General features: G+C 51.5%; 1 protein-coding gene across 1 annotated transcript in view; it reads right to left on the bottom strand.

Annotated features, from left to right (window-relative positions):
- The window catches only part of DNAH10 (dynein axonemal heavy chain 10), a 146059-nt gene extending 131907 nt beyond the window's left edge, over positions 1-14152 (bottom strand). Inside the window, 7 exon segments of the mRNA XM_046025237.1 lie at positions 2240-2450; positions 4355-4470; positions 6552-6660; positions 7772-7872; positions 11627-11714; positions 13608-13630; positions 13939-14152. Coding sequence (XP_045881193.1) covers positions 2240-2450; positions 4355-4470; positions 6552-6660; positions 7772-7872; positions 11627-11714; positions 13608-13630; positions 13939-14152 — 862 coding nt within the window.
- Between the last annotated feature and the right edge of the window lie 695 nt (positions 14153-14847).

Genomic DNA, 14847 nt, shown 5'->3' with positions numbered 1-14847 from the left:
TAAAGAAAAACAAATTTGTTCCTTGAGATGATATTATAAAACAGGGATTGGCACAGGATGGGTTTTTTTAGGGGACGCCTGGGTGGCTCAGTGGGTTAAGTCTCTGCCTTCAGCTCAGGTCATGATCCCAGCGACCTGGGATCGAGCCCCACATCCGGCTCCCTGCTCTCACGGGAAGCCTGCTTCTCCCTCTCCCTGCCTCTCTATTTCTCCCTCTGTCAATAAATAAATAAATAATAAAGACTTTTAAAAATAATTTCCCCACCCAGCATGGGGATCGAACTCACAACCCTGAGATCAAGAGTCACACGGTCTGCTGACCTAGTTGCCAGGTGCCCCCAGAAATTTCTTCCAGGAGTACCAGAGAGTAAATATCAGCAGATTTGCAGACCAAGAGACAAGGCTGAGGACAGGATGTAGGTCCTTATACAATTATTTCAAATCAAAGCATTGGAAACTATGAATATTTTTCTTAGCCCACAGGCCACACAAAAATGAGCAGCAGGTGGGATGTGGCCCAGGGGCCACAATTTGCCAACCCAGATTATAGACTATTAATTCACCTGCTTTTCTGGATTTTCTAAATCATACATCCTCCTTATAGGAAAAAAGAAAGAAAACCGTCTTACGCTCATGACCTAGAGTAAGCGACAGTGGCTGATAATATTTTAGTGCATTTCCTTCTAGCAGTTGATCTAAAACACAAAAACGTGTTCACGCGTCTATGTTTTGACACCAGCAACAAGACACGGGGCGCCTGGGAGGCACAGTCAGTTGAGCGTCCAACTCTTGGTTTCAGCTCAGGTCATGATCTTGGGGTCATGGGATCCAGCCCAGTGTTGGGCTCTGTGCTCAGCATGGAATCTGCTAGAGATGGTCTCTCTGTCCCCCTCCCCCGTCTAGCTTTCCCCCCGCTCATGCTCTCTCTCAAATAAGTAAATAAATCGTAAAAAAAAAAAAAAAAGAAAGGAAAGGAAAGAAAAGAAACAAGACACATAAATCCTATCCAAGATTAGAAGAAACATTTTTTTTTCCCATCTCTGCTATTCTACACTAACTCAGGGAGAGAAGGGTTAGGCAGAAACGCCAAGGAAGACTACAAACCCCAGTGAAGGAAACACAGACACGGAGAGAGAAGTATTGCTTTGGGGGGCAGGGTGGGGGGGTAAAAAAAATGTTCTAAAATAGAATCTGAAAAACACAGGTCCCTAGCATGTTATCAAAAGTTTGGATCTCGGGGCGCCTGGGTGGCTCAGTGGATTAAGCTGCTGCCTTCGGCTCAGGTCATGATCTCAGAGTCCTGGGATCGAGCCCCGCATCGGGCTCTCTGCTCCGCAGGGAGCCTGCTTCCTCCTCTCTCTCTGCCTGCCTCTCTGCCTACTTGTGATCTCTCTCTGTCAAATAAATAAATAAAATCTTTAAAAAAAAAAAAAAAAAAGTTTGGATCTCTACGGGTGTTTCTCATTTCCAGGAGAGAACATTTCTAAGTGGTGGGGGCACGGTCAGTGTTACTACAAAGAGGGGGACAGTTCCTCTTCCTGGTATCACGATGCCATCTCACAGCCCATGCTGGCTGTCCTGGGCTGGGACCCTCCACGGTGTAACTCGCTAGGCCGGCATCTCCACCTCGCTGTTCCCCATTCATGCCACGCATGCTCCCAGGTTCAGGGCCTCTCGCCGTGCCATGCACCCCAGGGGACGACATGCAGATCCAACAGCAGCTGCTGCAGGCCCCCCAACTACAGCTTCTGGCCTTGCACACAGAGCTAACTAGGCCAGGACAAGCCAGCCATCATTCCCTGCTCATGGAAACTCCACTCTTTCCAACTCGCTTCTCTTGTCTAGGTTGTTCTGGCTGCCTGAAATGCCCTGGCTTCCCAACTCCACCTACCAAAGCTTTGCTGTCCATTCAGAGGTTAAAGGCTGCCTCCTACAGGAAGTCTCCTTTGATTTCTCCCTGCTTCTCCGACATGGTCTCCCTCTTCCAAACCGCTCAAGGCCCTAATATCTTGCCCACGTTCTCATTCAGCCATAGTCCCTTGTGCCCTCAGATTGTAAGATCCTTGAGGGCAGGTCTCCGTCATTTCTCTCTGGGTCTTCCTCCCAGCTCAGGGTCGCTCGTACAGTGACCAGGGAAGAAAGGATTATAAATGAAAACAAAAGGCTCCTGGACTCTGAAATTGCCTTCTTAAAGGAAACCCATCGTGCTCCCCTCAACACGAGCGAAACAAAGCCTCACCTTCAAGTTGCTGCATTATTCTCTGAATACTGTCCGCAAATTTCTGGATGTTCATTAAAAATTCATCCCGTATCAACTGAATGCTATGATAGGCTTCGCCAGGCACGTTGGGGAGGTCCACATCATACTCAATAGAGGCTGGGATTTCTACCGACGTGAGTCCCTGGGAGGTGTCCTTGTGTTGATTGAAGGACAACGCCGGCATGAAAACCTGAAACAAATCACCCTATGTCGGGTTCAAGACCACACACTTGGGCAGCCTCTGGGACCAAATATTTTATCAGAGGAGCCACAGACAGAACTACAAAGTGGAAACTGCTCCGGCTCAGAGCACAGAACCTAGGGAGAGAGAAGTGATGTTTGACATAAAATGATCCCAGGGTAAGGATGTGACCCAAGCCCAAGGTGACCACCCAGAAGATAATCCTGCATTCCTCTGGCTGGGTGTGAAACCAGGGCACAAACGAGACGAAACCAGTGTCAGCCAGTTCGCTCAGCCCCAGGCTAGTTTACAGGAGGTTACAATAAAGAAGGGAAGGGGGGGAGCCTAGGTGGCTCAGTTGGTTAAGCGACTGCCTTCCGCTCAGGTCATGATCCCAGCGTCCTGGGATCAAGTCCCACATCGGGATCCTTGCTCTGCAGGGAGCCTGCTTCTCCCTCTGCCTCTGCCTGCCACTCTACCTGCCTGTACTCTCTCTATCTCTCTGACAAATAAATAAGTAAAATCTTTAAAAAAAAAAAAAGAAGAAGAAGAAGAAGAAGAAGAAGAAGAAGGGAAGGGGGGCACGCAGCTGGCTGAGGCTGTTGTGGATAGAGTATGTGACTCTTGATCCCAGGGTTGCAAGTTCAAGCCCCATGTGGGGCACAGAGTTTATTAAATAAAAATCTAAAATAAGGGAGGTTCTGAGGACACGGTCCTTTGGACATTCAGCTGAGGACAGCAACATGCATTTATGAAGTCACTTGAATATAACAAAGCTTCACCCACGTAAAAATGATGAAAAAAATGCCCGTGGGTTGGTTAGTTGAGCTTGACCTTTTCTTCTAAAACCTGGATTCATGGTCTAAGACATTGTACGCCTACTTCCCAATGACTGTAGAGCCCAGAACATGCGGTTTCAGAGTCTGGATTCTGCTGACCGCACACTCACAGGGACGTTCAATGTGTCCTCTCCCCAGTAAACCATCTTGACACTGCCTGCCTCCCACCCCCTCCCCTGACTGAACTCCAGTCTAGACAACCATCCCCCTCCACAGGCCTCCTACTGGTCTACTCTTCCCTTCGGCTTCTGCCCCTGCCCCCTGCTCCCACCATATAAGTTTCACACAACAGCCAGGGGAATGATGCAAACCCGATCATGTTATTCCCCTGCGGAACAACTACCTGCCTTTCCAACCTTCCCCACTCCTCTCCAGCCACATGGCCCTCCTTCTATTCCTGCACCAGGCTAGGTCTGCTCCTGCCTCAGGACCTTTGCACATGCTACCTTCTCTGCCCAGGAAGTCCTCCCCCCAGATCTTCACATGTCTGACACCTTCACCTAATTCAGGTCTCAACTCAATGCTACAACCTCAGAGGGGCCTTTCCTGGCCCCCCTGAGCCCCACCCTGTTACACTTCCCTAGGAACTTATCATTAATGGGATTAGTCTATCACGAGGGTTTTTTTCATTGTTTGTCTATAAGACCGTGCAGCCTCCATGAGGCCATTCCTTACCACCACTCCCTGCACACACAAACACACACGTGTGTGCACAGAGTCCATTTCTCTCACAGTGCTAGGGTCTAGTGAACTCATGCCCCTTGTCACCACCTGATACTTTCCAGCTTAGGAATCTGTGTTTTGAGTCTTTCCCCCAGTATCAGCTGCTAGAGCACTGAGATCCGGTCCGTGCTGCTCACTGCTCTACCGCCGGGGCCCCCGACGGCACTGGGACAGAAGGGGGACAGTGGGACGGAAGGGGGACAGTGGGACGGAAGGGGGACAGTGGGACGGAAGGAGGACACTGGGGCGGAAGAGGGACACTGGGACGGAAGGGCTCCTGAACTTTATGTGTGGGATAAACAAGCCAGAGGGCCTGAACCTTACAAATTGCTGAGATCCCTTCCCAGTTACCTGACATATGACATTCTTCAGAAAGGAGAGCACGTTGGCATTGATGATCCCATACTCCAGCGTCTCGGGCATGATCTCCATGGCTTCCTTCATGTCCGTCGCCTCGGAGATCATCTCTGCGTGGGAACAGATGCGAGGCTGAGTCCCATGGGCATGTGGCAGGCAGGTAACTCTCCCAAGTGTCTGGGATTCTACTCCTTCCCGAGTAGCAGCTACCCAGAAACACTCCAGGCACAGACTCAACATGCTGCTGATGTCTTGTCGGACAAATCCCTCGGCCCGTGAGACACTGAGGTAAGCCCCACGTGCTGGGGTCCCCTTGGGCTCCCACCAGCAAACCCGGGGAGCTACCCAGACCAGCGGAGAGACATAGTTGTGTTTTCTAGAAATGTTTGCTGGGCTCCTTGTTTTGCCTGGGTCCGCATTCCCAGCAAGGCCCTCCCAGTTCATTATCAGAGTCCCTTCTGAGTTACGGGTGTTTTTAAAGACAGATTTGGTGACAGCCAACCCTTCCACCAGGTTTTATTTCACATGTCTTTACTCTGCCGGACCAAACGTCACTGAGCCGGGGAGACCTACTGAAGGTCCCTTGGGCTCTTTCCTTAACCTCATTGGGAAACAAAACAGAAACAGGCCAAGCATAACTAAGGCAGTCATTTCACTGGCTTCAGACCCCCCTTGTGTAGTTCTGTATATCGAACTCTTCTTTAGTCAAGTAAACTTAAAGGGAAGGTACATAAGAATCCAGAATGTGAAAGAAAGAGACTGATCTCAGTGAAAGCGGACTGTAGAGACACAGAGATGACAAGAGCAAGCAGTAATAAAGCCCGAGGGGGTCCCCGCAACTGCCCAGCTCACAGCCTGTGCACGCAGAACGCCATCCAAGTTCAAAAGAGAAAAAAGAATGCCACATAAATGTTTGTCCTGGGATTTATGGTGAATCCTAAAACGTAGCAATGCACAGCCTCCACGTGGAGGCAAAGGTGGAAGAAATGGGGAAAACCCAGGCGGGAAGAGTGGAGAGTCAGCCTGAATTGAATAAGGCAGGAGGAAGGGCCAGGGGTCAGAAGAGACAGGAGAGTGACAACCCCTGGATTGGGGGCGGGGTGGGGGGAGGAGGGTCACTAGAGACATCCAGAATGCAGCAGGAATGCACGGTGGAAACATCCTGCCCAAAAATGACCCCATGGGATGAACTTTGCTTCCAAGCAACTGCTTAGTCTTAAATCACACGGCCACACGGAGAAAGCCCCAGAGCTCATCCTACAGCTCAGGGTCCCCTCATTTTGCATCCCTCTCCCTTTAATTGTCACAGCAGAACTAAGACTACACAGCCAGTTCTCATTAGTCATGGTAGTTCTGTTCCCCGACGTCACCTCGAACAAGGAACCCGCGAATACTGAGCCACGGCTCCTGCAGGACCCATAGGGTTCGAGTTCTGCAGCCTCTGGTCATACTTTCGGCAGCTGTCAACACTGTAAACCTGGCTCTGCTTGTGTTTGTTTGGAGACAAATTACTTAACGTGCACGGCTGATCCGTTAACGGCGAACTCAGCCAACACTGTAACCCACGCCTGAACTAAGCTTCTCTGATACACCTGTGTCCTCCACAAGAAACGTCACAGCCTTCTCGTGCTCGGGAACACCGAGCGGCACTTCAGGACTATGCTCGAGGCCATTTGAAACCGTGAAATCACCAAGAAAAAGCACCAAAAAATGTGAAAACCGTGGCCCTAAAGCGATCACAATGAAGACAGTTGTTGCAAGAGTTCAAATGTGTCCCCGTGTCCACTCTCAGGCAAGAACACGCATATTCAGGGACTCAAGTGGTTCCCCATTAAGGGGCACCTGGCTGGCTCCCTTGGTAGAACATGCAAGGTTTGAGCTCGGGGTCATGAGTTCAAGCCCCACGTTGGGTGTAGAGATTACGTAAAAATGTTTTTAAAAAGGTCAAATGTTTCCCTGTGCTGTGCACATCCATGAACGACCCCAAGCCACCGCAAGAACTGATTTGGGGGTTATGAAAAAGTGTGAGCGAGGAGGTGAATTCACAAATATGGAACCCACGAGTAATGAGGACTGGCTGTCCAGAAAGGAAAGAGTCGTAGTCTCAAGAAAATGTAAAAATTAAGAATCTCACAGACACACACCCAGGTTCATACCCACCCACACTCCAGCACACACGCCAGAAATATACCTTTTGTGTTTCTGAGAAAATACACCACGTTCTGGTCCAGAAACTCCTCGGGAACAGGAGTACACAGCACATTGAGGTAGGTCTTATTCACAGTGTGCTTAATGGTTTTCTGAAACGTGGGGGACAAAGAGCATCAGAATGATGGACACCCACTCACTGAGACGAGCTAGCATTCAGGCACACCGGAGCCCTCCTCTCTGCGCCTCCTGAGCTCCCCAGCTGAAAACGGGCACTAGCAAACCACGCACGCGCGCACGCACACACACACACACACGCACGCACGCACGCATGCAACAGCACACCCAGACTTCAGCGTTCAGCCTGACTCTTCTAGTAACTGGCCGATGCAGCCACACTTGACCCGGGAGAAGTCCAGACAGAGCTTCCCAAAGCTAGAAATTGCAACAACCAGGCTTGACTGTGGTTTCCGGGGTGGGGTACATGCGCGGAGCAGATCAGAGGAATTTCACGGGGCACAGAGCAGGCTAGATGTTCACGTTCTGGCTTTAAGCTCCACCCCTGGGGTCTGTGAAGTAAACAGTTAACTCTGCAGCCCTGGGTTGCCCAAACTCTGCACGTTCCCAAGGTTTTCAAGTGGGTCCTTCGCCAGCTCCTGGGTGATCACCTCTGGTTTTGGAATAGCCTATCTGATAGCTGTGTGTTTGTGTGCGCGGGGCTCTGGGTCATACCAGTAGTTTTTACTAGCTGCCTGATAGGTAATGAATGCCTGTTTCTGTTTACCTGGGGCCCCGGTCCCATTAGATCAGCCTGACCTCCTGCAGGCTAGCGAGGGGCCCTCCACACCCATGTGATGGATGCCGTAGAAACTCTGGACAGCAAGGCTCGGGTGAGCTGTCCTGACGTCCTACGTGTTCTCGCACATACTTGCTGGGAGATGCAGCCCGTCCAGGCCACCCTCCCGGGAGCTCGGGCCCCTTTTTCATCCGGACTCTGATACATTCCTTTCTCTTTGTTGATTCTACTCTGCATCTCTCACTGAAATGAATTACAACCGCATGTATAAGCATTTTTCTGCGTCCTGGGACTCATTCCAGCGAATCATTCAATCTGCGGGTAGCTACGGGGACACGAACACAAGATTCCATCGTCTCTACTCCAAGTATGTTCCCCCTGCAAACTACCAGTCACGCAGACTCATCGGAGTGGGGGCGGGGGTTGTTTCCATTACCCCACCAGGGAGGAGAGAGAGTCGGACGTACCTTGACGGGGAGGTCTTCTAAAATCTCTTTGTCCACATCTTCGTTCTCTAGGCCGGGTATATGCTGATTTACGGAATCAGTTCTCACCGGCAAATTCTTAGCTGCAAAACATTATTCAGTGTGCAAACGGAAATAATCAGACAAGCAGAGTTCCTGCCGTCAGACCAGACCTGCCTCTTGTGCAACAGCATAGCTCATTCCACGGACACGTTACTGAAAAGCTACACATGTTTTTTACAAATGAATCCTATCAGAGCTTTGATGTGCATTATAATGATGAAAGTTCTTTGTATTTCTTTTTTAAGATTTTATTTATTTGACAGACAGAGATCACAAGTAGGCAGAGAGGCAAGCAGAGAGAGAGGGGGAAGCAGGCTCCCCGAGGAGCAGAAAGCCCAATGCAGGGTGTTCTTTGTGTTTCTGATGGATGGGTTCTCAGCCAGAAATTTAATATGTGTGTGTGTGTGTGTGTGTGTGTGTGTGTGTGTGTGCACGTGCACATCCCAGCTACCATGTGCAATGGGTGACTTCTCTGAGATTTTCACTTACCAGGGAGTTTTATTACTAGGAAGAGGATGACAGCTCACATATTAGCATTTATTCTATTTTCTCTGTGAAACTCGAAATTAGTGGGGGATGAAAAGAAATCTAAAAAAAAATGAATGTGTATCACCCCAGTCTACCGTTATCGATACAGATCTGGAAACCTCAGAGCCCATCGGTCACAGCCCTGGGAGTTACCGGCGCATCCAGCGATCACAGAGAAGGGAGAGATGTCCCCGATATGGTTCGGCTCTTACTGCAAAAGTTGCCACGTGACACCAGGGTGGCTTTGGAATCAAATCAGTGTGTGGGGTCTACTGGTCTGCTCTCAGTTTTCTCATCCATAAAACGGGGGCAATAACATTGAGTGGTCAGATTCTGGAGGATTCGATGGTGGTGTGGCTCAGTGCCCAGCACACGGACCGGGGGAGGAGACAGTCCATAGGCAGCCGTATCGACGTTATTAGAGCACCAGTAACGGCCTGTAGCCAAAACCACACTTACAAATGCACCAACTGAATGCAGCTGAAGTTTTCCTGGTTAAGTTTTAGATTCTGTGTATTTTATCACAAAAAAAAAGAAAAAATGCACTTAAATATCTGCTTGGAAGTAACGTTCATTTGCTTTGTCGAGAAGACCTCCCTGACCTTTCTCTCCAAGCAGCCTCCTTCCGCGGAGGTCTTTCCCGCCCAGAGACTGATTGGTGGGTCTTCTTGGAGCCTCACAGTGAGTACGACTGAGACCCTCATCCCCGCCGTCTGTCTCATCAAAATCCAGCCTCGCCTCCCTGAGTGTGAACGGGCACAGCCTGGGTTTCTGGCCTCACAGCCCTCTCCCTGCAATCTGTACCACGGAGGGGACGAGACTGTGGTTAAAAATAAGTGCTTCTGAAAAGAAGAGGATGACTAGCAGAGACAGAGCACGTTGCCAAAACACCCCTTCTCCCTCTGATTTTCAAATATTCACAATCTTGTGAAAGTGAGGTGTCTGCCTACAACCTCTGGTGACTCCCGGGGTAAGTGTGGCCCAAGGGCTGCTTAGCCCTACTGGGGACGAGCAGGGTCTAGAGCACGGTTTTCTCAGTCTCTGCCCTACTCGCCTTGCAGGCTGAATTATTCTTTGTTGCAGGCCTTATGCTGTGCCTTTTAGGCTGTTTGACATCTGCCTGGCCTCTACCCTCCAGACGCCGCCAGCACCCACTCTCCAGTGGTGACCACCAAAATGTCTCCAGACATCACCAAATGCCGCATGGGGGCCCAAGGCACCCCTGGCTAAGAACCTCGACCCTCCCCACCCCCATACAAAGGGCCAAAAGACACGTGAAAAGATGCTCAGCATCAGGGAAATGCGCATCAAAGCCACTGTGAGAGACCGCCTCCAGCCCGTCAGAATGGCCTCCATTATGAACACAAGGGACAACAGGTGTTGGAGAGAAGTGGAGAAAGGGGGGGACCTCCCGCACTGCTGGCGGGAACGCAAGCCGGCGGAGCCACTCTGGGAGACAGTATGGAGGTGCCTCAAAAAGGTAAAAGTAAATCAGAGAAGGGGCACCTGGGTGGCTCAGTGGGTTAATGCCTCTGCCTTCAGCTCAGGTCATGATCCCAGGGTCCTGGGATCAAGTCCCGCATCGGCTCTCTGCTCAGCGGGGAGTCTGCTTCTCCTCTCTCTCTCTCTCTCTCTGCCAAATAAATAAATGAAGTCCTTTAAAAATAAATAAATAAATAAATCAGAGGAGGAGACAAACTACAGGAGACTCTTAGCTCTAGGAAACAAACTGAGAGTTGCTGGGTGGGGGGGAATGGGGGTCACTGGGTAATGGACATTAAGGAGGCCATGGGATGTGATGAGTGCTGTTTATTATGCATAAGACTGATGCATCACAGGCCTGGACCTCTGAAAGGAATAATACACTATATGGTAATTGATTTTAAATTGGAAAAAAAAAAAACTGCCCTACAACCCAGCAACTGCACTACTGGGTATTTACCCAAAGAATACAAGAACACTAATTCAAAAGGATACATGCACCCCTATGTTTACAGCAGCTTTATCTACAGTAACTAGATGATGGAAGCAGCCCGAGTGTCCATTGACAGAGGAATGGATAAAGATGCAGTTTCTCTACACAGTGGAGTATCACTCGGCCGTAGAAAAGAACGAGAGCTTGCCATCGGCCACAACATGGAGGGAGCCAGAGAGTAGAGTGTTCAGTGAGATAAGTCAGTCGGGGAAGACCAGTATCATATGATTTCACTCTTATGTGGCATTTAAGAAACAAAAAGAAGAGGAAAAAGAGACAAACCAAGAAACAGACACTTAACTGCAGAGAACACAGCGATGGTTATCAGAGGGGAGGCAGATGCCGGGAGGAAGGAGGACACGTGTCCTGAGGAGCACGGAGGATGAACGGCGGTGCTGAAGCATGATTCTGTACACCTGACGCTAAAAGAACAGTTAACTACACTGAAATTAAGTTTAAAAACTTAATAAAATTTTAAAATAATACATGCAACTGCCCCCCCCCAAAAAAAGGTAAAATAATTCCAGGAATGAGAGGCAAAAAAAAAACCTCAGATAATAGTAGAAAGGCACCAGAAATAAAGTGAAATCACATAACAACGGAAAGGAAAGGAGAAAGGGGAAAGGAAAGGAAAAAAGCCGTGGCCACACTACAGAGCACACACCGCCTGTCGGGCGGTCCCAGACGCTGCTTGCACAGGAGTCGGGGCAGGGGCGGCTGTACTATACCGGGTGGAAGAGTGCACCCCCAGATTTCACGCCTCCCAGACCCTCAAAAGGGGGCTCTATTTGGAAAGAGGGTCTTTGCGGGTGTAAAAGAGGAGGTCATGGAGAGGGCAGCCCCTAGACCCGGTGACTGACGCCTATACAAGAGTAGGGACGTGGGGCGCCTGGGTGGCTCAGTAGGTTAAAAAGCCTCTGCCTTCGGCTTAGGTCAAGATCTCAGGGTCCTGGGATCGAGCCCCGCATCGGGCTCTCTGCTCAGCGGGGAGCCTGTTCCCTCCTCTCTCTCTCTCTCTCTGCCTGTCTCCCTGCCTACTTGTGATCGCTCCGTGTCAAATAAATAAAATCTTAAAAAAATAAAAAGAGTAGGGACGGGACGATCCTTGGACCCACAGCGGCAGAGCGGGGAGGGGTGCGCGTGCAAGCCAAGCGAGGCCCAGGCCGCAGGGGCGAGGCAGGTGCTCCCCGGGAATCCGCACACCCCAGCATGGCCCACTGAGGCCCCAGGGCAGAGGGCGGCCCCCAGCGCGCGGATCCCGCGCCCCGGACAGCCAGCACCGGTCTCCCGACCCCGCACTGCGCACCCGCCCCCCTCCTCGCCTCACTCACCCCCAGCCTCGACTTTCTGAGCGTTCTCTTCTTCCTCCTCGCCTTCCTCCTCGGTCGCCTCGGTCACCGTCGCCGCAGGCACCACGTCGCCCTCTTGACCGCCTCCAGCATGGAAGAAAAAAGTAACACGTGGCTGTCCCACCCCACGAGACACCAGAGGCCACTGCTCCCCTGAGCCGAGTCCTGCGCCTGCGACAGTCCCCCGGGGAAGGTCAGGGTGAGGACGGGGAGCCCCTCCCCCTTCCGCCCTTGGGTGCAGCTGGGCCCTGCACTGACCCCCCGCGACCCCACTGCGCACCCTAAGCTGCTGGTGGGCGGTAGGAGACCCGGTCCTCTCGCATTACGACAGCGTCGGGTGCGAGTTCCCGGCCTTGTTACACCTGCCGCCTGCCCGTCTGGAACCTTCTGCCTCCTTGCTCCCCCTTCCCTGCCCTCCTGGACTGGCGCCAGTTTCCCAACCAACGCAGTCACACGGAAATGCCCCAGTTACCCCAGACGCGTCTAAGTGGCACCAAAGGAAGACCCGTGCAAATTCCCCCAGACGAAAGTCAAGGTCGCAGAATGACCGGATGTTTCCACCAGGCCCCAGAAATCCAAGCAGTCAGCAGGCATAAAAAAGAGGCTCAGCTCCACTAATTATTATTTAAAATGTAATATAGGGGGCACCTGGGTGGCTCTGTGGGTTAAGCATCTGCCTTCGGCTAAGATCTTGATACCAGAGTCCTGAGACCAGCGCCAGGTGGAGGCCCTCACTCAGCAGGGAGTCTGGTTCAGGAGTCTCCCTCTGCCCCTCCCCCCCTGCTGTGGGTGTCTGTGTGTGTGTGTGTCTAATAATTGTTTTCAAAAATGTACCATAAATTAAGCAAGTGCAGTCCCCATCATCTATGGGATTGGCAGAGATGAAAAAGATTGACAGTTCCAATGCGGGCAGGGCTGTTGGCTGACAGGCACCTGGCCACTGTTGGGTGTGGACAGGCAGGCCCTTTCTCCAGACCAGTTTGGCAACCTACCCCCATTGTGTAAATGCACACACCTAGGAAACCAGCAATTCTTTCTTAAACCTCTCCCACAGAAATATACAAGGTGTAAAGATGCATGGGCATTGTTACCTTGTTTGTGAAAAAAAAATACTATGGAAATGTAAATATTTTATTTATGGAATGGATAAATAAAATATTGTATACCAATGTACTTAAAACCTATTAAATGTAGGTAGATCTATAGGTATTGATATGAAAAATTCTCAAGATGTATTTGAGGGAGACATATCACAAAATAATATATATAGTATGATTGATTTTAGAAATTATGTATTATTATATAGAGAAGATACAGATGATTGCTTGATTGATTGATTCCGGGAAAGATCTGGCAGGATACACGACTAACTGTAGTGGTTACCTACAGGAATAGGAGTGGGACTTAAGGGATAGTGAGGGCTTGCCTTTTCACTCCTTACTTTATATAATTCTATGTCATGTGAATTTTTAAGAGGATGCCCTTCAGTAATACTTAGTGTCATTTTTTAAAAAAATTTAAGTGAGTCCTTTCGTGACATAGGCTGATTCCATTTTGTTATTTCTAGAAACTCAGGCCTACCTATTAGGACAGCGCCTTGGGCTAGCTGCTGTTAGTTGCAGACACCCCTCTTTCCTGCCACCACCCACACCAGCATCTACTTGTCGCCATTCCTGTAATTTTTAACTGGGAGCCGAGAGAAGTCTTGGTTGGGGGCAGGGACAGAGTGAGAAAGAAAAGAGGGATCAAGGGGCCGGCAGTGGCCCCACTCCAGGTCCTGTAGACAGGCCAGAGCCCCATAAAGGAGCCAACGAAACTGCCCAAGTGTCTTAATAAGCAGAGAGTGACAATGGGAGCCACGGAGCTGGGGGCGGGGGAGGGCCCCCTCCCCACCTCTGTCCAGAACCCAGCACCATTCCGGTGCCTCCAGGATCGGCAGCTGTGAGTCTCTAGGGACAGGATGCTCAGCAGGGGTACGATGGCATTCTCGCGACGGGGCGACGGTGGCAGAAGAGCCAGGAAAAGAGGGAAAGAATGGGGAAGCAAGTCACAGACAGCCCAGAAACAGGTCACAGTCCAAAGCAGACTTCCGAGCACCCTTCCGAGGGCCCAGGATTGAACCAGGGGTCTGAGATCTGCTTCTGCATAGAACGGGGCCATCCAGCCGGGGCCACCCAGCTGGGGCCACTGGGCTAAGCAGGTGTCAGCGTACGGAGCTCGGAAAGCAGCCGGCGGGCGGCGTCGGGGAGGCTCACCGATCTCCACCTCCACCTCTTCCGGCACCACCTTGCGGTAGAAGAAGAGCGGCAAGGCGCCCTCCTCGTCGCTGGTCTGGTTGAGGAAGTGCAGGATGAGGTCCTCCACCTCGCCGTCGTTGCGGTTCAGCAGCTCCTCGAAGAGCCGGGGGTCTGTAAGGCCGAAGGCCGTGTAGATGCGGTCGCGCATCCACAGCACCCGCAGGTCATCCATGGCGCCGCTCAGGGCCCGATGGCGCCCCTGGAGCCCAGCGACGGGTGGCGTCCGTGGCAACGACGCCCCTGGCAACGGGCGCCCCGGCAACGGCCACCCGGCGCGGGTCCGCACAGCCCCGGGGCGCGCCCTTCTCCGCCCCGGGGTGGTGCCCAGCCCTGTCCGGGGGACCCGGGCCGGCCCTTCCCACGCGGAACCGAGCGGAGCAGCGCAGCAGCTGCCGGGGCAATGGGACAGCAGACTGCACACCGCCCCAGGGGAGCGTCCCGCCCATGGTGCCCCTAAGCCAGCCGAGGCCAGCCAGGTGACCCGGGTAGTGGGGGGGGGGCATGCAAGGTGAAGGTGACCCTGTCTCCGAGGTGGCAGGGGCAGTCAGAGGCGAGGCTGACAGTCTGAGCCCCCAGCCACTGTGGATCTAAGGGCCTTGGAAGGGCAAACACCTCTGGAAGAGTTCCAAGAAGGGACAGGTTCCTTCCTGCAGCACAGGGGATTGGAGAAGAGGGAGACCCAAGAAGGGACAATTGACTTCTGGCATTTGTGATCAGGAGAGGGGCCAAGCGCTCTGACTCTCCAGCCAAGCCCCGGGTATAAAGAAGCAAAACACCCATGTTTTTAAAAATATATTTATTTTTCATTAGTAAAAGGAAGTTCAATACTGATAGGAAGATGCAAAATTATCCTTTCATGCATTTGTG

The sequence above is a fragment of the Meles meles genome, chromosome 12 (assembly GCF_922984935.1).
Source record: "Meles meles chromosome 12, mMelMel3.1 paternal haplotype, whole genome shotgun sequence".
Taxonomy (NCBI): Eukaryota; Metazoa; Chordata; class Mammalia; order Carnivora; family Mustelidae; genus Meles; species Meles meles.
This window is presented reverse-complemented; position numbering and strand designations above follow the sequence as displayed.